Consider the following 26,710-nt stretch of genomic DNA (forward strand, 5'->3'; position numbering starts at 1 on the left):
CTTTTACAAAAAAAAATTACAGAAGTACTTTTACAAAAGCACTTTTATAGAAATACTTTTATAAAAGCACTTTTACGAAAGCACTTTTAGAAAATCACTTTTATGAAAGAACTTTTACGAAAGCACTTTTACAAAAGTACTTTTATGAAAGCACTTTTATAAAACACTTGCGAAAGTATTTTTATAAAAGTGGTTTTACGAAATCACTTTTATGAAAGTACTTTTACAATAACACTTCTACAAAAGTACTTTTATAAAAGTCTATGGAAGTACTTTTCGAAAAGTGTCGAAGTACTTTCAATAAAGTGCTTTTGTAAAAGCACTTTTATGAAAATGTTTTTATAAAGTACTTTTACAAAAGTGCTCTTTCAATGCTAAAATTGCTTTTATATAATTTTTTATATTTCTTTCGGTTTGGATTGCATCCAATCCAATCCATTTACATTTTAATAGATTGGATTGGATTTGGTTTTGTATTGGATATGGACTGGATTGGGTCCAGTCCATTTATAAGTGGATTCACGTTGGATTGGATTAGGTTGGACCAAATCCGTCCAATTGACACCTACGGAAATTAGTAAGTGTTCCATTTTATATTTGGCCTAAAATTTTTCCCGAACCACTCAACTGTTTGATCTGGTAAATGGCTTTTGAATCTTTTTTTTTTTATTTTAATTACATATATTCAAAATGTAGTGGGTTGATCCATTTGGATCGGATGATCAAACCATTAACCCAAAAACCAATAGCTAAAGTGGTTCCATTTTGGGTTGGTTTTAAACTTTGTTTATTTAATTAATTAATTAACTTCGTTTCCTTAATTAATTTGATTCACTTATTTAATTGCTTAATTTACTTAATTAAGTAAATTAAATGCTTAATTTGATTCATTAATTTGATTCACTTATTTGTTTTACTTGATTAACTTAATTAAGTAAATTAAATGCTTAATTATATAGTTTAGGGACTTTTAATTAGACCCTAAAGTAATTTACTTAATTAACTTTATTAAAGTGACCTATTTTCGAATTTGGGGCTCTAAAGTGACATTTTCAAACTTTAGTAATGCTCCATAAACATGCTTTTGTTATTTTATTCATTATCTAACGGATCCCTCGGTGTTATTTCAAATGTTGTGTATTTTTGTCTACAAATTGCCTTTTTTTCACCAATGTTTGGGGGGGTCAAAAATGGTATTTTCTAATTCATTAAGGTCGAAATTGGCCTTTTACAAAGTTCAAGGGTTGTCAAAGCTAATAATCCATTTTTCAATCAATTTGATCAATAATAAAGAAGAAAGACCTTTTGAATAGTGTTTTCAACCCACCATTGAACCAATTGGTTGAATCATTCAAATAGTCATTGGACCAAGATCTTGGATTCAATTATAGTAAAACCTAGAAATTGGTAAAAAACATTGACTTAGTCAAAACTAGGGATGCAAGTGGATTGAATCATGGTCCCATATGATCCGAGATCCAATCCTATTAGTTGAATTCGAATCATCCCTGCTTAGATCTCATATTGAATCGGATAATATGATTTGATCAGAAATCGAATCGGATTCAGATCACCCTTGTTTGATCTCTAAAGATTCGATCCAATATATGTTATATATTTATTTATATAAACATATATATATATATATATGTATATATATATATATATATATATATATATATATATATATATATATATAATACACATATATGTTTTTTATTTGTTTATGATTATATTATATATTGTATTTTTATAAATTTGTTATATTATTTATTTTTTATAAAAGCATGTATACATGTGTTGAAAATAATTAAAAAATACTTGTACTTTTTTTTTCTTTATTTAAGTTGGTATATTTTAATTTTCTTTTAATAATGTATTTTTAAAGAAAACAAGTCGGATTGGATTAGACCCAAAGATCTAACTTACTGATAGAATTCGAATTCAACTCGAGGCCTATCAGATCCGATCTGTTTTTTGGATTGGATCAGATCTGACATGAACAGTGTCAGACCGGATTCGGATAACCCTGATTCAAATTCGATCCGATTCGGTTACATTTCTAGTCAAAACATCCAACTTGGGCGATTAGATCATTGACCCGTTTGATCTAGTGACTGGGTCGGGTTGCACACTAATGTGTATGAAAACTTTCGGAGGCCATAACTTTGTGAAACCCATGTCACAAACTCGTGTAATGCATTAGGCCCCACTATTTAATTGTTATTATTGGTAAAAACTATAATTTCAAATCCATTTAAATTCAATATAAAAAATTAATAAAATTTTGAAATTAACAAATTTGTATATCTTAGTAAAATTAATGAAAATACTAAAATATAGTAAAAATTAATATCCATTCAAAATTAAAATAATGCAATTTTTAGTTCTAATTTTTCTTTAATGTATGACATTTAAAAAATGATAAAATAAAAAATTAATAAAATTATGTTTAGGTTGGACCAAACCCGATTGGCTTACTTGGGAATGTTATAAGGTTCTTTTTACTTAAATTTCACTTAACAAAATCCTTATGATAAAATAAAATAACTGTAATGAAAGTAGGCCCTTCTTTCTTTCCTTTTTATTTATTTTTGGCTCAGCTACACATTATAAAAATCCGTGCTTCAATTTCCACTTCTTTCTCTCTTTTCTTGTTTTTTTTTTGGCTCAGCTACACAATAGGGGTAGGGTAGCCCATAACAACCCCTCCCCAAACGGGTAGTACATCCCCAAAGTCCAAACCCATAACACCCTCAACCTGGTGTAGCGGGATTTTGATCCCAATTCCCAAGTCTAGGCTACAATTAGGGCTGTTAATAGGTCGGATTTTCCTGATGGATTCAAGTTCAACCGATTATGATAGTTATAAACTTATAATTCCATGATTTTGTCCTACTAATAATTGGGTCAACCCTAGTTTTTGTCTGTTCTAAATCGATTAAGACATAGAACAATTATTTTATTAAATATATAAGATTTTTTTTATTTTCTTATAATTCTATCATATTTTATATTCGAAATAATAAATTTAATAAATAATATATAAGATAATATTAATTAAAAATGTTTAATTTATTAATATATAAATAATTTATTAATTAAAAATGTTTAATAATCGGTTTGAGATTGGTTTGGACCCGACCCAGACCAAATCCATTGACAGCCCTACCTACAACCAGCCGTAACACGCCCCCGACAGAGGTCTCTCTTTCCCGAGCTTCTTGCATTACAAATGAAGTCGCCTTGCGGCTTGCTCTAAGCCTCTAACCTCCAAGGAAATCGTTGGGCGACGACAGTAGGTAAATCATGTTGCAGCCATCGAACTCCATTGTCAAACTCGTTTCAATACCAGGCAAAGGCCGCGGCATGGTCTCCACGCAGCCCATAAAACCAGGTCAAGTCCTCCTCCGAGACTCTCCGGTCCTCCTGTACTCCGCCACCCCCTCCCTCTGCAAATTTTGCTCCCATTGCTTCCGCCTCCTTCCACAGTCCCCCTTCCCTTGTCCCACCTGTTCCCACTGCGCTCTCTTCTGTTCCTCTTCCTGCCTCTCCCTTGCCCTCTCCTCCTCCCACTCACCATGGTCCTGCCACTCCCTCATTTCCCTTTCACTCTCTCCCCCCCTTCCGCCTGACCTCCACACTCAAGTCTTCTTCCTTATCGCTGCCTACAATCTTTCCCTTCTATCTGCTCCCGACTTCCATGCCTTACTCTCCCTTCACGGAGACCCTCCCGAGTCTCTGGACGCCCGTACTCTCTTCCTCCATTCCTTGATATCTTCTTTTGGTCCTCCCCCGGGCCTTACCGGGTTCTCACCCGAGATGACGGCGGCTCTGCTGGCCAAGGACAAAGCGAACGCGTTTGGGTTGATGGAACCGTTTAAGGAAACTGGGGAGCGGGCCGTGAGGGCGTACGGTATTTATCCGAATACGTCGTTCTTTAACCATGATTGCCTGCCGAACGCTTGTAGATTTGACTATGTGGATGGTGTTGGAGATGGCAATACTGACATTATTGTGAGGGCGATTCATGAAGTTCCGGAGGGGAGGGAGATTTGTTTGAGCTATTTTCCGGTGAATTGGAGGTATAAAGAGAGGCAGACTAGGTTGAGGGAGGACTACGGGTTTGAATGCGGGTGTGATCGGTGTAGGGTGGAGGTGAGTTGGTCAGATGACGAGGAAGATGGGATTGGGGAGGAGGAGATGATGGAGGAGGATGAGGATGGCGATGGAGAGGGCGGTGAAGTTGAATTTCCTCATGCTTATTTCTTTCTGAGGTATGTGTGTGATCGAGATAACTGCGGGGGGACGTTGGCACCATTACCACCTTCGGAGGAAGGGGTTGTGTCTGGTGTTATGGAGTGCAATGCTTGTGGGCGGTTGAGGGAGGAGGAATCGGTTGGTGGAGAGGGATGTTAAGAAGTTATGGATGATTGAGTCCTGCCGCAGGTGTAAGCATTGTTTTGTTTCCATTTCTATGCTTTGCTTTTCCATTACTGTTTTTTTTTTTTTTTTTCTGCCATGTTTTCATATTGCATCACGTTGTGATAATTTTATTGCTTTTTGATTGTTATGTTCTTTTCAACAGTGTTTAGGAAACCGGACCAGACTGGCCTTTTGGACTGGTTGAACTGTGATTGGGCCCTAGCCAGTTCGGTCACACCCCAATAACCGCAATTGCTAAAAACCCGGTGAAAACTGGTTGGTCAGCTGTTTTAACTGGAAAATGGGTGAACTGGTCCCGGTTTCATGAAACCGCACAGGTCATTAAATAATTAAATTTTTTAGTATCACTTAATTACCACTATTCCACATCTTTGCTTGTGTTAATTGATGACTCTTTATCGTATTTAGTACTTTATTACACAATACACACATATGTTAAAGAAAATGTAAATTAAGAGACTTGAACCTTGGTCATTTGCTTTAAAAATTAAGGAACTTGCCATCCATCCACCATTAAGTATAGTAAAAGTTGTAAACTATATTATATGTAGTATTTATATGACCTATAGTATATATACATATATGCCATGTCTTCATTGTTCAACCTTCGGTTCGACCTTGGTTAAACCTTTGATTGGTGGACCTCTCTCTTTTCCAGTTCTATGCCCGGTCCAATTCTTTCAAGTTTGAACATTGCTTTTCAATTAAAATTAATGAATAAGTTTTCTTTGTTGCTGATAACAAACTAGTACTAAGACCTTTGGATTCTCTACTTCAATTTGTGGTGATGTACTCACCATATTGACGACCATAATTGTTTTATAATCGTTACCTAACATCATCCAAGTCCACTAATAATTGGGTAGATCTAAGGCATCAGGGCTGGATGGTTTTACAATGACTTTTTATCAAGATTGTTGGGGGATAATCAAATCTGACTTGTTGTTAGTTTTCAAGGGGTTTGCTGAGGAACACTTAATTAGCCTAGGGATTAATTCTATTTTCCTAGCATTGATACCCAGAAAAAGAGATGCCATTTAACTGAGAGAACCCATTAGTTTTGTGACTAGCATCTATAAAATCATGGCCAAAGTGTTGTCATTAATATTAAGATGAGCCCTCCCTAAGTTAGTGACTCAATTCCAAGGGCTTTTATTCAACGGAGACAGATTTTTGATTAAATTCTAATAGGTAATTGGTGTGTGGAGGATTTTAAGAGAAGAAGAAAAAAGGTCTTTGTGTGTACGTTGCATTTGGAGAAAGCTTATGATATGGTGGATTGGGTCATTCTCTTGGATACCATGAGAAGTTTTGGGTTTGGGGAAAGATGGTGTGGCTGGATTGAAGCTTGTCTGAGTACTTGCCATTATTTGGGTTTGGTCAATGTGTAGTTAGGGACTTTCTCTGTCCTTTCCTTTTTACCTTGATTGTAGATGCATTCAATAGATTTATCTTGAGAGCATATAAAGGTGGATTTATTAGATGTTGGAGGATAGGAAGATATGATACATTAGTAACACATTTACAATCTGTGGATGATACAATAATCTTTTGTGAGGGTGGTGATCCCAGGAAGGCAAGGTAGTTAATGTGGGTGATTACATTGGTTTTGGTTGAACACCTTTCTAAATTGAAGATTAACTTTGAAATAAGTTGTGTTTGGGATAAATCTTGATGAGGAGGAAGTGATTGCAGCAGTGGAGTCCCTAGGTTTAGGTTAGTCTTCACTCGATGGCCAATGAGATACCTAGGTATGCCCCTAGGAGATATCCTGCATGAAAGCAGGTTTTAGGGGCCAATTGTAGAAAGTTGTTCTAAAAGATTGTCAACTTGGAAAAGAAATTACATTTTTCTTGGGAGTAGAATTACTTTGATAAAGTCCACCTTAGCAAACCTGCTAGTTGATTATCTCTCGATCTTTAGGATCCCACAAAGGAAAATGTTGAAATTAGAGAAATTGATGAGGGACTTCTTGTAGGGGCTTGGGGAGGGAAGGAATGACCATTTGATTAAATTGGACTTGGTGTGTAATAGCAAGGAACATGGGGGTTTTGGTTTAGGTAATATAGGGAAGAAGCATTTAGCGTTGCTAGGAAAATGGCTATGGAGATGGCCATTGGAGAGGGAGAGACTGTGGCATGAGGTTATAAGTAGCATTCATGGAAGTGCAAGCAATGGGTGGGATGCTGGGGTATCTTTGCGATCTGCTATCACTTCTCCTTGGAAGGCCATAAGTGGAGTTCTTCTTCAGTTTTTAAGCCTTATCAAGTATGATTTGTGTTTGGAGATATGGTTCTTTTTTGTGAGGACCTTTGGATTGGCAATGCAACCCTAAAAGACTTATTTCCATCTTTATACTCCATCTTTGTATTCAAAAAGGAACCCATCCAGTGCTTTGTTTCTTTCTTGTCATTGATTGGAACTTGGATGATGGAACCCATCCAAGTTCCATCATTGATTGGAACTTGGGTTTAAGGAGAGATTTAAGAGACCATGAGTTTGATCGAGCAGCCTTGCTTTTACAAATCCTTGATACCATCTTTTTGGATAATTCTAAGCTTGATGGTCATATTTGGGTTCCTTGTACTAAGGGACTGTTCTCTTATGCCTCCTTTTCCACCTTGTGTTTTTTTTTTTTTGATCGATACTTTTCCACCTTGTGTTCATCCCCTATCCCTTGGTCGTTTCCTGTTAAAGAAATTTGGTCCAAACCCATTCCTCCCAAGTTCGGTGCCTTTTGTTGGGAAGCCTTTTCATGGGAAATCTAGCACTCTGGATGTCCTACAAAGAAGAGCCTTTGTATCTCCCCAAACTGGTGTACCCTTTGCAGCACTAATAGAGGAAGTTGTTACCACCTACTAATCTTGTGCCCTTTTGTTGTACGTCTTTGGAAAAAAGCTTTTCAGTCTTTTTGGTAACAGGTGAAATGTGCCCTTGCAGATTGATACCCTCTTTGATAAATAAAGGAATACAGAAGCAGTTTGGGAATGTATAGTTAATAGCACTTTAATTTGGGTTATATCTTTAGACTTGTTTTTAGACTACTCTGTTGATGATATATGGCAGAATTGGAGGTTTGTAGCAAGTAGCTCTACTGTTAAAGATGTCTATGGAGTAGAAAAGCTAAAGAAATGGGGATTACTAAGCTGATTATTGAAGGTGATTCAAAAGTAGTTGTGGGCTGGTTAATAAAAGGGGAAGGAATCATATGGAATTTAAGGAATGAATTCAGGGGATTCAAGCAGATTTCCAAATATATGATGATCCAAATAAGATGGATTAGGAGGTCTACAAACAGTTTGGCTGATGGTCTGGCAAAGCAAGGAACTCAAGGACACCATGTTCTGGGCAATTCTGTAAATAGTGAATATTTTCTGGGTGGGCTTTGTTTTTGTGCCCACAAATCTTTGTTGTACCTCTTTTTAAATCTAATGAATTAATTTTGTGTTGCTGATAAAAAAAAGCTCTACTGTTAAAGATAAACCTGCTGTACCTTGGATGCCCACTGAAGAAGGCTTTATGAAGTTAAAATTTTGATTGCAGCAGCCTATGGAACCCGGGGCCGGCTGGTATAGGAGGAGTGTTGAGGAATACTGAAGGGCAGGTTTGCTGATCTAAAAAAAAAAAAATACTGAAGGGCAGGTTCTTGATCTATTTTCAGGTCCTGTTAGAGTAGGGGATTCGGTGTATGCTGAGTTCCAAGTAGTAATGGAGGGAGTACAGATTGCTAGAAAGTTAAACCATGATAGGTTGTTAATTGAAGGTGACTCTAAATTGATAGTTGGATGGGTGAAAGAACCGGATATAGTGATCTGGAAATACAGGGGAGTAATGAAAAGATTTAAATGGCTGATTAGTACGAGTTCACATCGTCTGTCCTAGGGGACAAAAACTTTTCTGTCCCGATCAATGATAATCAACCATGTCGCTCTTCTTTGTAAATTTCAAAAGTAACGGAGTTTAGACCTTAACAGCAGTCTGGATTCCAAAACTTATCAATTTTGGTTTAACCACCCTTTGGATCCCACTTTCCAAGTTTCTCTTCTCCATTTTCGTTCTGCACTCTCTCAAACGAAGTTTGCCCGCACCAATGTCATCGCACACTGCCATTGCAATCAAGCCACTATCGTTCGTCCGTGGCAAAGCCAGTCTTTCTTGACCACCCTCATTCCCCTTGCCAAAACACTACCTTCGCGAGCTGAGCTACAAGAGTTCGTCTGTTGCAAGCTTTCAAAATCTTTTCATTGCTCAATGCCAATGTTCAGAGCCACCAATGATTCTTTCCGGAATCTTTCCACCACAACTCTTTGTTTTGCCTTCTAAGAGAGTTTGTATCAGAGTACTGATGAACTTGATGATCATAGAAGAGAACAACGATGGATCAATTATAAAGAGAATAAGTGAACAATGATGAACCTGATGATCACAGATGAGGAGGCTGCCGAGTTTTCCCTTTTCTTTTCATTTCAGCAGTGCTTATTTTGGCTCGAAGTTGTTTCATCTTTTTTTTTTCCAATTTTTCTTCCTTTTTCCCTCTTATCTTCTTGTCTAGAAAAATTTCACACTGTAAAATTGTTTCATTTCTTCTAAAATTCCTTGCAAACTAAATGATTTATAGATGCAAGAATCTTTTGTATATAGATGGAAGAAGAAAGTTATGAGTCTCTCTCTCTCTCTCTCTCTCTCTCTCTGACATATGAGCATAACTGGTTGGTGGACATTGGAGATGATATTCCATGGCTTGCTAATAATAGAAGCTTTCCCTAAAACTTGTAATTTGAAGATGTAAAGGTGTGGTAAGTTTTGCATTCGATCTTATCCTTGTCTCTTTCAGAAAAAAGACTTTTCAATCAACTATGTCTAGCTCAATTGAACTCCCTCTTGGGACTCTTACCCAATGATTGAGATGAACTTTGAGGTCGCATATAACCATACCGATGTTAACACATCTAAAGAAACTAGAGGCACTGTAACAACAAGGCATGGTTTTCAAAATTGGACCGGATCGGACGGTCGGACCAGAAAAACTGGGAACCGGTTAGGTGATCGGTTCCATTTTACCCCAAAACCGTTAGTTTGCCCAAAAACGTTGATGTGTTCAACAAACCGCTGACCTGGGTGGTTGAACCGTTCAGCGGTTTTGGCCATTTTTATTTTTTTGTCAGAATGGGCCATCCGTTTGGTTCGAATGGTCAGACCGTTTGACCCGGGAACCAGACCCCTAACTGGTTCATTGTCCGGTTTGATTTTAAAAATCTTGCAACAAGGTAATTTATGTAGTTACTTATATACATCAGTCAGTTGCTTTTCATTACAATACTTGAAGAATCCACAAAGAATTGTTCTTGCGACATTGTGTATCAATTATCAAAAGGTCAATTCATCATATTTTTTATCTTTATAGTGTAATCTAGATATCGTTAAGACTTAACAGGACAAAACCTTGCAGACTGTTATTGAATGACAAAATTTTAAGCTGGGATTTTTTGAATTGGATGTTCTTACATCATTGTCACAATCACCTGTCACCTCCGTAAGCTCTTCTTCCATGGTCTCCACCGCTTGGATCCTCCCATCATTACAATCAGAAAAAATCAATCCCAACGATGAAAGAATCATGAAAAGAAACCTATCAACATGTTCGTCATACCATTTCCTTCCTCTCTTCTAAAACACTAGGGGCCCAACAATCACTCTTGTCTCCTACTCCTCCAAATCCTAATCCAGTTTATGTAAATTCCAATGAAACTTAAACCTCAGATTTTTCTGATAACCGTTGTTGTGGAAATGAACTCTCAGAGAAATAGCGGTAGTCGCGGAAGACTCCGGCTGTTGCCACAGACTAACTATGGTGGCTTGATTGCAGTGGCGGTGTGCGATGATGTTGGTGTGGGTGAACTTTCATTGTGACGTGGTTGATTATCATTGGCAGGGAAAGACGATGTGAGCTCAGATATGACTACTAGAGTACAATGGGAAAGGAGATCAGGTAATGGGATGGTTGGTTATTTAGGTTGCATTTGGCATTGCAGTTAGGTAACTTATTGGATTTTTTACAAAGTCCAATTTAAAAAGTTGTTTAAAAGTATAGTATTGGCATTTGGTGAGCATTGTTTATTAAAGTTCTACTTAAAAAGTCCTTTGGGAGGAAGGATTATGTTGATCTAAGTCTACAATGGCCAACCTTCCTATCTATTTTTCACCCACCTTCCATATTATGGTAACAGTAGCAATGAAATTAGAGAAATACACAAGGGATTATGGAAATCGAGGAAGGATAGAAAGGACCATTTGGTGAAGTATAATTGGCGTGTAGATCTAAGGATTAAGGTGGGTTGGGGATAAGTGACCTAATCCTCAAAAAAATTTGCTTAGGAAGTGGTTGTGGCACTTGCCTCTAGAAAGGTATAGATTGTGGCAGAGTCATGGTAAGTATTCATGGTGCTTTGGACAATGGTTGGGATGCAAAGGTCTCATCTCTTGCTTCTTTAGCTTCACCTTGGAAATCCATTATGAGGTACTCCCTACTTTCTTGAACTTCGCTAGATTTGATGTAGGATGTGGTAATGGAGTCCTCTTTTGAGAGGACACTTGCTTGGGTGATTCTCCTCTTATAGTCCAATTCCCTATGCTTGGGTGATTTCACCATTAACAATAATGATATGTTTGTTGAAAGATTGAGGTTTAAGAGACAAACAGAATGTTCCCTTGTCATGTGATAGAGGCATCAAAACTGATTATCCAAAGATAACTGGGAAAAGAACAATACTAAGCTAACTCACCAAATAGACCAATGGTTGAAAATGCAAAAAGAAATGGTTGTAGATATCAATTTCCACATCTTCTCCTCGGTACTCTTAATTGAATAGGAAGTGATGGGAGGAGAAATTGTATCATCTTTTGAGTTTTGACCCTTTCATAGTAGTCTGATAGGCTTTGTGTTGGTTTTTCTTTGAACCATTCATTTGCTTTAGGTAGCTGAGTAGGACACTCAGTTATTATGTGTCCTAGTTGCTTATGATAGGTCAGTGTTTTAAAAGGCGTGCCTTAGGTGCGCCTAGGCATAGAGGTAATGTGCTTTCCAAGCTGGGTGCCTTGCCTAGGCTAAGGCGCACAAACCTTGAACAGGCGCTCGCCTTTGCGCCTAGGCATGTGCCTCAGGCTAGGCGAGCGCTTGGATGATGTTTAGTTGTTTACACAATTCAACTTAAAATAGGATTCGAAATTATATTAAAAAAACACAAAATAGGAAACTTAGAAAAAAAGGAAGGTGAATCGGCAGGGTCTTTGACAAAACAACCAAAAGAAAAAAAAGAAAAGAAAGGAAGGGGTTAGATTCCACAAGAAATTAAGGAGTCTGAGATCCAAAATAAGAGATAGGAATAGAGAGGGATTTGGGGGATTGGAAGAGTTAAAAGCCAGATTGACAGCCCAAATTGAGGATTTAGATTTAAAGGAACATCAAAGGACCATGAGTGCACTGGAAAGAGAATTGAGATGGAAGTTGAAGAAGGATTTGGAAGAGGTCCTATTGAGGGAAGAGATATCTTGGAGGCAAAAATCTAGGCATCAATGGACCAAAGAAGGGGATGGGAATACCAAGTTCTTTCACGCTATGATCAATGGGAGAAGGAGAAAAAATTTTGTGACCAAGATTGAGGTTAAAGGAGTAGAAATTGAGTCACAAGAGGAGATAGCCAATTGCTTTGTAACTCACTTCAAATCCATTTTGAGTAGGCCGCTGGAGAAAAGGGTGAGAGTGGAAGATCTAGATTGGCTAGGTTTATCAGTTGGTGAGGCAGCTCGGTTGGGAGGAGACTTTGAAGAGGAAGAGATAAGACAAGCTGTCTTCTCTATGGACAGGTCAAAGGCTCCTGGACTAGATATTTTTACCATGGTTTTCTATCAAGAGTGTTGGGACATTATTAAAGAAGATTTGTTTGAGGTCTTTAGGGAGTTTGAAAACAACCATGTGATTAGTTGTGGAGTTAATGCCATGTTCTTAGCTCTCATTCCAAAGAGATCAGATGCTAAACACCCTAAAGATTTCAAGCCGATTAGTTTGGTGACCAACATCTATAAGATTGTGGCAAAAGTGCATTCTTTAAGGATTAAAAAGGTCCTTCTGTCTCTCATTACTCAAACCCAAGGTGCTTTTGTCCAAGATAGGCAAATTATAGATCAGATCCTTATAGCAAATAAATGTGTGGAGGAAATGAGGAGATTCGACAATCAAGGTTTTATTTGTAAGTTGGACATTGAGAAGGCCTATGACTTAGTGGATTGGGATTTTCTATTAGAAGTGCTAAGGAAATGTGGATTTGGGGATAGAAGGTGTAGGTGGGTGAGCGGATGCATAACATCTTGCTAATTTTTAGTTCTAGTTAATGGAGGGGTCAAGGACTTCTTCCCAGGATGTAGAGGGCTCAGACAAGGAGATCCTCTTTCCCTCTTTTTGTTCACACTTTTGGCAGATGTGCTCAGTAGAATGATTTCTAAAGCAGATAGGGAATGGCTAATAAAAGGTTGGAGGATAGGCAGGAATAATGTCACAGTGACTCATCTTCAGTTTGCTGATGATATCATCATCTTTTGTGAAGAGAGAGATTTAGGGAGAGTGAGGAACCTAAAAGATCTTATTAAATTCTTTGAGTCTGCTTCAAACCTATCGATTAATTTTGACAAAAGTTGTGTGGTGGGAATCAATTTGGAAGATTGAGAGGCAGAGGCTATAGCAGGTTCTATAGAGTGTTTCATATCTGATTAGCCTTTAACCTACTTGGGCCTTCCGTTAGGAGCTAACCCAAAAGAAAGTCGGTTCTGGTATCCAATTGTGGAAAAGTTTGAAAAGAGGCTGGCTGCTTAGAAAAAAAGTTACATTTCGATAGGGGGTAGAGTGACCTTGATTAGGGCGACACTTGCTAGTCTTCCAGTTTATTTTCTTTCTATATTTAAGATACCCTTAAGGGAAGCCAAGAAGCTAGAAAAGGTGATGAGGGATTTCTTGTGGGAGCCAAGGGAAGAGAAGAAGGATCACTTGATTAGGTGGGAGATAGTCAGTAGGAGTAAGGAAGAAGGGGGATTAGGATTGGGAAATCTAGTTCTTAAGAATGAAGCTTTACTAGGGAACTGGCTTTGGAGATGGCCATTAGAGAGAAAGAGGTTGTGGCACAAGGTGGTGAATAGTATTCATGGCTGTTTATAGAATGGTTGGGATGCCGGGGTATCTTGACGGGCAACTCTTGCAACACCCTGGAAGGCCATTCACGGAATTATACCCCATTTTCTCAATCTGGTCAGGTATAATGTTAATTCTGGACACAATGTTCTTTTTTGGGAAGACATTTGGGTGGGCAACCAACCTCTTAAAGACCTTTTTCCCTCTCTTTACTCTCTTTCCCTTTATAAGGAAGAGCCGCTTTCTAGTTTTATTTCCTATTCAGAATCTTCTGTGGCCCTAAACTAGGATTTTGGTTTTCGTAGAGAGTTACGTGATGATGAAAGTGCTTGTGTTTCAAATTTATTGTCTTTACTTGAGCTTATTTGTTTAGATCCCCTCAAACCCGACACAAGAATTTGGACCCCTAACCTGAAAGGTTTGTTCACTTGCTCCTCTTTCTTAAAGTCCCTTTGTTCCACTTCTGCACCTCAGAATTTCCCAATTAAAGAATTTTGGAGTAGGCCCATTCCCCCAAAGACTGTTGTTTTTTGTTGGGAAGTTTATTATGGTAAGACTAAAACCTTTGAAAACCTACAAAAGAGAAGACCAAAATGGTGCTTATCCCCTAATTGGTGTGTTCTTTGTAAATCTCAGAATGAGGACTGTCACCACTTACCAATCTCTTGCTTCTTTGCTACAGCTTTATGGAATTGGATTCTTATGTTGTTTGAGTGTAGGTGGAACCTGCCATCTGATACTAGTTTGTTGTTTAGTCCGTCTATTTTTGAATGGCACACAAAGAGAGGGAGAATTATGTGGAAGTGCATAAGAGCAACTTTGCTGTGGACAGTTTGGGAAGAAAGGAACATTGGAATCTTTTGTGAAAAAGAAATGAGCTTCTTGGAAGTTAAAGAATGTATTTTGACAAGGGCAATTCAGTGGCTGAAAACTCTGAAGATCTTTGATGCATACTTTTTTGATGACCCTATGGAGAAGTTGGTTAGCAATGGCTAATACTTCTACCAGGAAGGATAGACATGGGGTTGAATGGATGCCACCGGGGGAGGAGTTTATCAAGCTGAACTTTGATGGAAGTAGCCGAGGAAATCCAGGACCTTCAGGCATAAGAGGAGTGCTGAGAAACAAAGATAGTAACTGATGTCTTTGTACTCGGGTTCAGCAGGTGTGGGAGACTCTTAAGGGCCGAATTACTGGCTGCTGTACAAGGAATACAGCTTGCAAATCAGGTAAGCATAGAGCATCTGATTATTGAAGGGGATTCCCATGTGATAGTGGGTTGGCTGAAGGATCTAGACACTGTGATTTGGGGTTTTAGAGATCTTCTCAAAAAGGTTAAATGGTTAACAAGGAATATGACAATCAGAGTTAAGTGGGTAGGCAGATCAGCAAATTCATTGGTTGATTCACTTGCAAAACAAGGGGTTTCTCGGGATACTTTATTTTGGGCTTTAGTGTAATTTCTTTTGTACTTATAATTCTGTAATTAGCTTTAAAGGAAATGTTGCATCTTGTGCCTTTCCACGAGTTGCGTGTAACTCTTATTTGCTAGTTTAATAAAATTTCACTCATTTATCAAAAAAAAAAAAAAAGAAAAGAAAGTTTGGAGGGAAGACTTCCTTCGTCCAAAAGTTAGCACTCCAGAAGACAAACCAGAGGAAGCTGAAGCTCATTGAAGCTCAAGTTCGTCCAAGACTCCAAGCCCAAATCGAACAAAGCTACAGTATCAGCCTATTAGGCATGTTATGTATTTTGTTTTGTTCTTCTTCCTATGGCAGTTGGCAATCTAGGCTGAAACAGGGTCTCTGCCGTATTTTTTCTTCTTGAGCCTCTTCTTCTTCTTCGTACAAAACATGCATAAAAACAGGGGCTCTGCCCCTTTTATTTTTTTCGAATTTTCTCAGTAAAACAGGGGCTCCGCCCTCTCTTATCATCTTCTTCTTCTTCTTCAGTTTTATCAGTAAGAGAGGGGCTCTGCCCTCTCTTCTTCTTCTTCTTCTTCTTCTTCTTCTTCTTCTTCTTTCTCGCAGTCTTGTTTGTTGCACAGAAACAGGGGCTATGCCCCATTTGTTTTTCCAGTTTTTGTCATAAAAACAGGGGATCCGCCCCTTTTTTTCAGTTTTTCTCATTAAAGCAGGGGCTCTGCCCCATTATTTTTCAGTTGTTATCATAAAGGCAGGGGATCCACCCTATTTTTTTTTTTCAGTTTTTCTAATTGAAACATATTGCTTTTCAGTTTTTATCATAAAAACAGGGGATCCGCCCCTTTTGTTTTCAGTTTTTCTCATTAAAATTGGGGCTTCATAGTCCACCCCATTGTTTTTTAGTTTTTTATCATTAAAATTGCCCATTCTTCTTTATAGTTTCCACAAAGACTTGCATACTTGCAGAATTGCAGTCTTGCTTCTTAGTGAGTTAAAACAATCCGGTTTTTCTCATTATCAAATAAGATAGTTTATTTATTTCTGTTATTATCAAGCAGAACTAGAATAGTTTATTTATTTTCAAAGATAGGTGCACAAATATGAGTATTGATAGTTGCAAATTGTAATTTGTTATTTGCCAATAGGAAATTTTGCCAACCGAGTAAAGAGATGGGAGACAAGTCCGACAATACTCAAGAAAGCAATAGGAAAGACCCGAGTTAGAAATATTGTTATTTGCAAGATCCAAAGAATACAAATTCTGTCACTTGCAAATTTTGTGGCAAAATGACAAATGGAGGGATCTATAGAGCAAAGGAGCATTTGATTGGTGGAAGAAGAAATGTAAAAGTCTATCCTAAATGCTCGAAAGAGGTGAAAGAAGAGATGTTAGCATACATGCATAGAAAAAAAATCAATGAAAGAGGACATAGTTGGAAGTCAAGAGGGCAGAATTCCTGATTTTGAAAACATAATTGAAGATGAGTATAAGACGGGGGACATGGTGGAAGTTCTTGGTGTTGGTGGTGGTGATCACATTCCTTCTGCTTCAGGTTCAAAAAGAAGTTCTAAACAGTCCCCCACAAGAAGGCAAAAGGGGCCTTTGGATAAATTTTTTCCTACTCCAAGCCTAGAAGAAATTGTGAATTTAAGAAGAAAACAAAAAAAATGAAGCAAACCACTATTAGTGATGCGTATAATAAAAGGGAGAGAGCAAGTATGCATACGCATTGCTAGATGGTTTTATCAAGCTGGTATTCTCTTGAATACCGTATGCTTGAAAAGTTTTGAAGCAATGGTAGAGGCAATAGGGCAATTTGGTCCGGGATTAAAAATCCCAAGTTACTATGAGTTGCGAATTCCTTTCTTGAAGGAGGTTGATTATACAAAATATTGCTTCAGCACCATAATGAGTTTTGGGAAAAATGGGGCTGCTCTCTTATGTCTGATGGGTGGACAAATAGAAAGGATAGGACCTTCATAAATTTTTTGGTCCATAGCCGTGCGGGGACAATGTTTATAGAGAGCATTGATGCTTCAAGTGAAGTAAAAACAACTGAGAGGTTATTTATATTGCTTGACAAGATGGTGGTGAGAATCGGTGAGAAAAGTGTTCTCCAAGTTATTACTAATGTTAGAGTTGGCCGAATAAGGGTAGATTAGTCATCTCACCTTGGTTAAGTTATGAGCTTATGTGGCAGTCTTATTAGAGGTTCTCTGTCCCATACTTAAGTAAGGGCAGTTTAGTCCTTGTACATTTAATTAGAAGCCTAATCACTATTAAGAGGTCGACTGATAGGGTTTAGCTATCAAGTTTGACAGTTCTTTCATCTTCTTCTTCTTCTCTTCTCTTTCCTCTTCTCCTTACTGGTTCGGACTACAGTAGCTACAGTAGCTACAGCGAAAACATGGTATCAGAGCGTGACAACTTCAGTTCGTGACCTGTTTCAGTTCGTGACAACTTCAGTTCGTGCTTCAGTTCTCTCCTTTTCTTCTCTGGGCTGTTAATGGAGAAAAGTGATTCGTCCCAGGCCTGAAACATCACAGTTTTTTTTCTGGTGCACAGAACCTTCTTTCCTAAGAAAACAACTTCAGCAGTGAATGGTTGGCTGAAGCTCTCAAACGAAGGTTGGTTATCTCTCCTCTGTGTGCTGTTGGTATTTCTGGGTTGAAAATCTTCAAGAACTTGAGAGGACTGATCAGAACCTAGAAAACTAAGTTGGTTGTTGCCCTAGTTCTTGGAAAAATTCCAAGAACAGGCTGTGTTTACAGTGACCAAATGGTGTAAGGGCTGCTACTGTAGGTGGCCGAATGGTGCAAGGTGTAATGCAATGGTACTAGTTGAGTTTTTTTTTTTTTTTTGTTGGTCTTGTGGTGCCCTCTTAAAAGCGTTAAAACAGGTATGTATTGTGTGTGACAGCTATGGCTGTGTGGTGGTGCTTGTAATGCACGAACTCTTGACAGCAGTAGTGGTGTGGCAGAAAGTTGAGTTTTTGTTGAGTAGTTGTAGTGGTGCTTGTAATGCACAAACTCTTGATAGCAGTAGTGGTGTGACAGCTAGTTGAGTTTTTGTTGAGTAGTTGTAAATGAGCTTACATGTGGTTAGTAAGTGCTGAGTTAATGTCGGTGTAGTCTGTGCTTTTTTTTTGTGAAATCAATAGTGGTGTGGATAAGAACAAAGGCGTGTGTATCTATCATTGTGTTTAGGGACTGCTGTAGGTTCTGGAACATCAAACTCTTGACAGTAGCACTTAGTTGGTGATTGGGAATTCAGATTAGAGGCAACATTGAAAGAGTATCATGGCAGCAATGGGAGATGGTTGTAGTGATCAGAAACCTAGTGTGGTGGTTTCCTCTGACTATCTAGGTGTACAAATGACCTCAATTAAACTGAATGGTGAGAACTATGTTCCATGGGCCAAGTCGGTGGAAGTTTTTCTCAAGGCAAAGAGAAAAGTGAAGCATGTGAAAGAAGATAAACCACCAGCTGACTGTCCAGGGTTTGATGATTGGTAACAGGAGGATGCTCAAATCATGACATGGCTATGGAACAGTATGGAACCCAAAATAAGTGCCAACTTCATGTTCTTAGATACAACTAAGGACATATGGGAACATGCCAAGAAGCTGTATTCTGGGCAAGATAATACTACAAGGGTATATCAGCTCTATCAAGAGTACTTTGGTCTGCAACAAGGAAATAAAACCCTAGAAGAGTACTATGCCAGTATGAAGAACCTCAGAAATGAACTCAATGTCTATCATCCTCTCACTCCAGATGTTAAAGTTCAACAACAACAGAGGGAGCAACTAGATGTTACAAGGTTCTTAGTGGGGTTGAAATCAGAGTATGAACTAGTTAGAGCCCAAATATTGGGGGGCTCTACCCTTCCTACACTTGAGGAAGTGTTTGCTCGGCTCCGCAGGATTTCTTTGGGACAGATAGAGAATCCCACACAGTCTGATAGATCAGCTTTTGTAATAGCCAGAGGAGGTGGACATGGTACGAAAGGGGGAGGACATGCCTCCCGAGGAGGTCGTGGTGGTTCCATATTTGGCCGTGGTGGTGGTCGTGACTCAGGGGGAGGCCGTGGCAAAGAAAAAGGCAGCTCTACAAGGAAGTGTACCCACTGTGGCAGGGAAGGACATTCCGTAAATTTCTGTTATGATCTTCATGGTCGTCCTCCCTCTAAATGGGCCAATCATGCTATTGCTGGTGGGGTTGATGTCAGTGATAATCAACATGCAGACCTAACTCCTTCCACATCTACATCTGTTTCCGGAAGGGAGATGGTGAGTGTACCGCGTGATGAGTATGAGCGGTTCCTTCAGTCCACTTCACAGCACACTACTGCTACTCTTGCCCACTCAGGTATAGCTTGCCTGTCATCTAAAACCTCTCCTTGGATTATTGACTCTGGAGCCTCTGATCACATGACCGGGACTCCAGGTGTGTTCTCTTCTCTCTCTGAAACTTCCACATCTCAAACTGTTACCCTTGCCAATGGTTCCTCCTTTCCCATCTGTGGTGTTGGCAATGTTGACATGGCTTCTCTTTCTTTATCATCTATTCTATATGTTCCTAAGTTTCCATTTAATCTTATATCTGTTAGTAAATTAACCAAGACTCTTAACTGCTCTGTTACTTTTTTCCCTTCTTGTGTTTTTCAGGATCTCAGGACGGGGAAGAAGATTGGTGGGGGGCATGAAGCTGGTGGATTGTATTACCTTGACGGTGGTGGATCGTCAGTTGCACTTCAGATTTCACTCACTCCTCTACAGTGGCATTGTCGACTGGGACATCCTTCTCTCAAGGCACTCAAGATACTAGTTCCGTTTTTGAGTCATTTGTCAGTGTTACAGTGTGAGTCGTGTCAGTTTGGGAAACATCGTCGTGTTTCCTTCAATCCTAGAGTTGAAAGTCGTATGTTGAGTCCTTTTGCTTTGGTTCATTTAGATGTTTGGGGCCCAATCAAAATAGAGTCTTATAATGGTTATAAGTATTTTGTCACTTTTATTGATGATTGTTCAAGAATGACATGGATTTATTTAATGAAAGAAAGGAGTGAATTATTTTCCATTTTTCAAAAATTTCATGCTGAAATACGTACACAATTTGGTGTTCCAATCAAAGTTCTTCGTTCAGATAATGGTCGCGAATATTTTCTAACTTCCTTTCAACAGTATTTAGAACAGCATGGCATCATTCATCAAACTTCTTGTGCATCCACTCAACAAAATGGGGTGGCTGAATGGAAGAACCGTCATCTCCTTGAAACAGCTCGGTCTATTCTTCATCATATGAGTGTTCCTAAATGGTTTTGGAGTGATGTTGTACTTACTGCGTGTTTCCTCATTAATCGGATGCCATCCTTTATTCTTCATGGTCGGTCTCCCTTCTCTATCTTGTTTCCCATCTTGTCTCCCTTTCCATTAACACCTCGTATCCTTGGCTGTGTGCTTTGTTCACAATCTGAGTCCTGGAATAGACAAGTTGGATGCACGCTCCATTAAGTGTGTCTTTCTTGGCTACTCTCGAACTCAAAAAGGGTACAAGTGTTACAATCCCATTACTCGGAAGTGCTATGTCTGTCCTGATGTCACATTTTTTGAGTCTGTTCCCTTCTTCTCAGGAATTGAAGCATCTTCGTCTCCACCTTTACTTCCTCTTCCTCTTCCGGTCAGTGATCCCGTTCCGGGTGTTCCTGTTGGAGTTGACTCGTCATCTCATCCAGTGCAGATCCCTACTGAACGACCACCAATTCGGCAAGTGTATACACGTTGAATGACACCGGCCCCTCCTCTAGCTTCTACCTTGTCCGTGGATCCTGTCGTTGCTCCTGTTGCTGAACCTTCAGGACTTGACCTACCCATTGCCTTATGGAAAGGTAAATGTAGTTCTATTCTCCATCCCATTTCCAATTTTGTTTCAGTATCTCGCCTTTCCGCCTCACATCGCCAGTTTGTTTCACTATTGTCATCTATTTCCATACCTAATAATGTCCAAGAGGCTCTTAGTTCACCTGGGTGGAGGCAAGCAATGGAGGAGGAACTCTCTTCTCTTCAACATACTCACACGTGGGAGCTCACTATTCTTCTCCCTGGTAAGCATGTTGTGGGTTGTAAATGGGTGTATAATGTTAAATACTTGCCAGATGGTAGTGTGGAGTGTCTGAAAGCCAGACTTGTTGCTAAAGGGTATTCACAGTTGTATGGAGTGGACTATATGGAGACCTTCTCTCTAGTGGCTAAGATTAGCTCTGTCCGTCTGTTAATTTCCCTGGCAGTTATGTATGATTGGCCCTTATTTCAACTTGACATAAAAAATGCCTTCCTTCATGGTGACCTTATAGAGGAGGTATATATGGAGCAACCACCTGGGTTTGTTGCTCAGGGGGAGGCTGGTAAGGTGTGCAGACTGAAAAAGGCAATTTATGGGTTGAAACAATCGCCTCGTGCTTGGTTCGGGAAGTTTAGTGAAGTGGTGAAGAATTTTGGAATGAAACAATGCCAGGTTGATCACTCAGTGTTCAACTATGACTCAGAAGCTGGAAAGATTTTATTAGTGGTCTATGTGGATGATATTGTCATAACTGGCAGTGACAAATTAGGGATTGACAAACTCAAGGTCTTTTTGCAAAATCATTTTCAAACAAAAGACCTTGGGACATTGAAGTATTTCTTGGGTATAGAAGTTGCTAGATCAAGACAAGGTATAAACCTGTGCCAAAGAAAGTATGTTCTCGATCTATTGGACGAAACAGGACTGTTAGGTGCAAAACCGGCTGAGACTCCTATGGAACCAAATGTTAAGTTGAGCGGTGATACAGGGGGAATATTTGATGATCCTGGAAGGTATAGACGATTAGTGGGGAAGCTGAATTATTTGACTATCACGAGACCAAACATCTCCTTTGTAGTCAGTGTGGTGAGCCAATTTATGCAGAACCCTCGTATATCTCACTGGGATGTAGTTCTTAGAATTGTAAGATATTTGAAGGGAGCTCCAGGTCGTGGGCTATTGTATAAACCAGGAGGAAAACTTGTAGTAGTTGGGTACACGGATGCAGATTGGGCGGGCTCTCTGTGTCTGATAGAAGATCTACTACAGGTTACTACACATTTCTTGGAGGAAATCTTGTGGTGTGGAAGAGTAAAAAGCAGATGGTTGTGGCTAGAAGCAGTGCTGAAGCCCAGTACAGAGCCATGGCACACACTACATGTGAATTAGTGTGGTTGAGGAATCTCCTACAAGAAATCGGGTTCCACATGGATAAACCTATGAAGTTGTACTGTGACAATCAAGTTGCGCTCCATATCTCATCCAACCCTGTTTTTCATGAGAGAACAAAGCACATAGAGATTGATTGCCACTTTGTGAGGGAGAAGGTTCTTATTAGAGAGATAAGCACAGAACATGTAAGCTCAGGTGATCAGTGGGCAGATTTGTTTACAAAAGCCTTAAGCTCAGGGAGAGTGAATTATATATGTAACAAGCTGGGATTATATGATATATATTCTCCATCTTGAGGGGGAGTGTTAGAGTTGGCCGAATAAGGGTAGATTAGTCATCTCACCTTGGTTAAGTTATGAGCTTATGTGACAGTCTTATTAGAGGTTCTCTGTCCCATACTTAAGTAGGGGCAGTTTAGTCCTTGTACATTTAATTAGAAGCCTAATCACTATTAAGAGGTCGACTGATAGGGTTTAGCTATCAAGTTCGACAGTTCTTTCATCTTCTTCTTCTTCTCTTCTCTTTCCTCGTCTCCTTACTGGTTCGGATTACTGTAGCTACAGTAGCTACAGTAGCTACAGTGAAAACAACTAACAACGCATCAAATTATGTCCTAGCCGGTTTTATACTTTGTTATTATTTCTATTTAACTTTAGTCTTTTGACATGTTAGAGTCACATTTCTTAATTCTTATTTCTTGAATTGTTTTCTTGTATTATTAGGGAAATTTTTGATGGCAAAGCATCCTCATCTGACATGGACACCGTGCGCTGTCCATCGCTTAGACTTGAATTTGGAAGACATTGGAAAGTTGCCTACTGTGAAGAGAACAATTGAAAGGGAAATTGCACTTACGGGTTATATCTATAACCATCCAGGTTTATTGAACCTGATGAGGAAGTTCACAAATCAAAGATTGATTAGGCCATCAAAAACCTGTTTTGCTACTTCCTTTCTCACATTGTAGAGTATATACAAACAAAAAAGGAATTTGAGAGGTTTATTCAACTCAAAGGAATGAAGTGATAGCAAATGGATAAAAGAAGCAAAAGGGAAAAGAATAGGGGAGACAATCATGATGCCCACATTTTGGAATAATGTCATCTTTACTCTTAAAGTGTGTGGCCCTCTTGTTTGTGTATTAAGGTTGGTGGATCGTGAAAACAGGCCTTACATGGATTACATTTATGAGGCTATGGATCGAGCAAAGGAGGCCATTGACAAGGCATTTGGTGGAAGGAAAGAAAAATATGAAATTTTTGAAATTATTGATAAGAGGTGGGAATGCCAACTCCACCAACCATTGCATGCAGTTGGTTACTTTTTAAACCCTCAATTTTATTATGATGATCAAGAGAGACTTGAAACAGATGAAGAGGTTATGATGGGGCTTTTTAAAGTAATTGAGATGCTTGAGAAGGACAAGAACAAGAGAAGTGTAATCATTGATGAAATATCCAAGTACAAGAATGCAGAAGGCATTTTTGGTTTTGATATGGCTATTTCCCAGAGGAAGACTAAAGCACCATGTAAATAACATTGATTTAATAATTAATACAATATTTGATTATCTTAATATTTTTAGTTTGTCTAATGATCACTAATTTAGTTAATATTTATATTTTTAGCTGATCGGTGGACCATATTTGGTGCTTCTACCCCGAATCTACAAAAGATTGTGGTGAAAGTTCTAAGTTCGACATGTAGTGCATCGGGGTGTGAGCGAAATTGGAGCATATTTGAGCATGTATGCCAAACTACTACACTCAAATACTTCAATTTTTTTTTTTGAATAAACTATCTTAAATTTATACTTATTTAATTTTTTGAATTAACAGATTCATACTAACAAAAGAAATCGGTTGGATCAGAAGCGATTGAATGACTTGGTATTTGTTAAGTTCAACTAGATGCTTAAAGAAAGTTTTGACTCACGTAGCACCAATGACCCCATTTCATTAAAAGATATAGATGAGAGTAATGAATGGTTAATGGGGGAGGTAGGATGTGACGAGGATGGTGCAGAAGCCGATTTGGTGTTTGATAATGATACACTAACATGGGGAGATGTTGCTTGTGCTTATGGAGTTGAAGAGCCACTAAGGTATACAAGGTCTAGAGCTTCAACTTCCCAAGCAAGAACAACAAAATCTTGTGGAAAAAGACCAAGACAGCTTCAATTGGAAGATGAAGAAGAGGAAGAAGTTGAAGAAGAAATGGAAGAGGATTTTGATGACTACAAGTCAGATGACAATGAAGATGAAGTTGAACTTCGAAGTGAAGATGAAGATGATTAGAGAATGAGGATGCTGATTGAGACATTGAGTCTTGAAGAATGGCTGAACTGAAACCTTACTCTTTTTTTTTTTTTTTTATATATATATAGAAAATTGTCTATGATTTTGTTTTGTAGAAAATTGTCTATGACTCATTTTTTGGGCAGAAAACTGTCTATGACTCAATATATAGCTTGTATTTTGAAATATTTTTCAAATCTGATTCCTTACTTGCCTATTACAATAAAGGATTGATTTTTATATTGATTTTGTTACCTGTGAGTGTAACGGTGTGAGCCATGGAGAGGATACCGATACCAAGAGGTAAGTGTCTTTTAAGTGTTAACTTCATTAATGCTGATTATCTTATGCTGTATAGGTTGTGCTCAATTGCTCATATGTCATATTCTTTAATTTTTTTATATTTATATTTTATATTTTTATATTGAATCATTGAATTTGAATGTGTTATACTGTTCTGTTATTATTATTTTTTTGTAGTCTAGTCTCCTTTAATTATTTAATACTGATTTCTTAATTCTGTACTTATTGCATATTTTCCTGATTAACCAATTGAATCATTGCTGATTGCATATTCTTTAATTCTTTTATATTTAATGCTGATTGTATTTGCACATTCTATAATTCTTTTATATTTAATCATGCTGATTTCTTAATTTTTATATTGAACCATTGCTGATTTCATACTTTATCAGTTTATGAGTTTATCTCTAATTTTTATTTCTGTAGATTCAAGATTGATAATTGATGATTGCATATTTGCATATTTTCCTGATTCATTAACTTCAGATTGCTGATAAGCTGATTACATTACCTCTAATGAGTAATGTCTAATAATCTAAGTATCTAATTCTAACCAATTGAGCTGATAATTAAGTAATTAACTTTGTTTTTTGATATTTTCCTAATGTCTTAGAATTTCTACATGTTTTTTTTCTATTTTTCTATTTTTAGTTTTTTTTTTATTTATTTTGTGTGCCTTTTTTAAAAAGGCGTGTACCTCACCTTGTGCCTTGCGCCTCAGGTGCATTCGGAACCTGTTGCTTTTTGTGCGCCTTTCACTTTTAAAACACTGTGATAGGTACACATGTTCCTTTTCTTACAGTGAGAAATCATGTGACCTACTCCTTGCATTCATAACATCTTCTCTTGGGACAAAGCATTCTTTAGTGTGGACTTATTTGCAAGAAATGTAATCTTAACTCCAGAATCATGTTTCCCATTAATAGTAGACTTAGTGATCAACCTCGTTTCTTCCCTGAGGAATTCTCCCAAGATTGCATTTTTAAAACAACTTGGGCTGCTTTTGGTTGCAATGCAAACACAAATATGTACATTACATATTTACCCATTTTTCGGTTCATGAATGCAAATACGGTTCGCATTTTAAACCGTTTTTGCATTCATCCTGTTTGTTTGAAATCGGTGCAAAGGTGTGGGCCCATCATTAAATGCTCCAACTATCTTATGCTCCAATGCCTCAACTTTGGTAAAAAAGTTAATTATCAAATGAACACAAATTTGTATCCAAAAAATAGGTACAGATGCTCTCTTTTTAGAGTGCAAAAGTGTTAGAAAATGCAATTTTACTTTGATAATCGTTACTTTTTTATGTTTCAAACAAACGCTCGCAAACACAAACCGGGGTGCATAAATACCCCGGTTCAGTGTTTGTATCGCAAACAAATGCAGCCTTGGAATCAATTTAGAGAACAAGAGAAAAATAAAAGAAACTGAGAATAATGAGAAGAAGAGAGTAGTAAACTAGGTCGAATTAGAAGAGTATGTCTGTATCTACTGCCCTTCTGATTTTATTATATAATAAAAGGTAGCATTACAAAACTTCCCTTGATTATGTAAAATAAAGGCATTTTGTCTTGCCATCTATGACTCCTAACACTCCTCCTCGAGCTGGAGCATAAATATCATAAAGTTCCAGTTTGTACAAATGTAATCTATCCTTAAACAACTTAGACTTTTAGTGAAGGAATCGGCTAGCTGATCCTCCAACTTGACATGGGGGCATGGGGTAACAACTGTACCATTTGCAACTTTCTCTCTTACAAAATGGCAGTCAACCATTGTATAGCCATTTCATGAAAAATTGGGTTGGAAGCAATATGTGTAGCAA

At 38.2% G+C, this 26,710-nt stretch overlaps 1 protein-coding gene across 6 annotated transcripts in view; it reads left to right on the forward strand.

Moving 5' to 3' along the window:
• Nucleotides 1–3,197: 3,197 nt before the first annotated feature.
• ASHR2 (ASH1-related protein 2) overlaps nt 3,198–26,710 on the forward strand; it is a 33,665-nt gene continuing 10,152 nt past the window's right edge. The window contains exons 1-3 of one of the 6 annotated variants that reach the window (XR_016112786.1): nt 3,198–4,449; nt 23,911–24,029; nt 24,121–24,760. Coding sequence is in view for 3 of the 6 variants with exons in the window: in XM_088983804.1 (XP_088839930.1) it covers nt 3,310–4,419 (1,110 nt within the window). In the remaining 3 variants the exon portion in view is untranslated. Of the gene's footprint in view, nt 4,450–4,588; nt 4,764–19,719; nt 20,140–23,249; nt 23,812–23,910; nt 24,030–24,120; nt 24,761–26,710 lie in introns of those variants that run through there. The other 5 variants (XR_016112787.1, XM_088983805.1, XR_016112785.1 and 2 more) reach the window with 5 other exon arrangements.

Source organism: Nelumbo lutea, chromosome 4 (genome assembly GCF_056320005.1).
Source record: "Nelumbo lutea isolate HS-2025 chromosome 4, American lotus-T2T, whole genome shotgun sequence".
NCBI lineage: Eukaryota > Viridiplantae > Streptophyta > Magnoliopsida > Proteales > Nelumbonaceae > Nelumbo > Nelumbo lutea.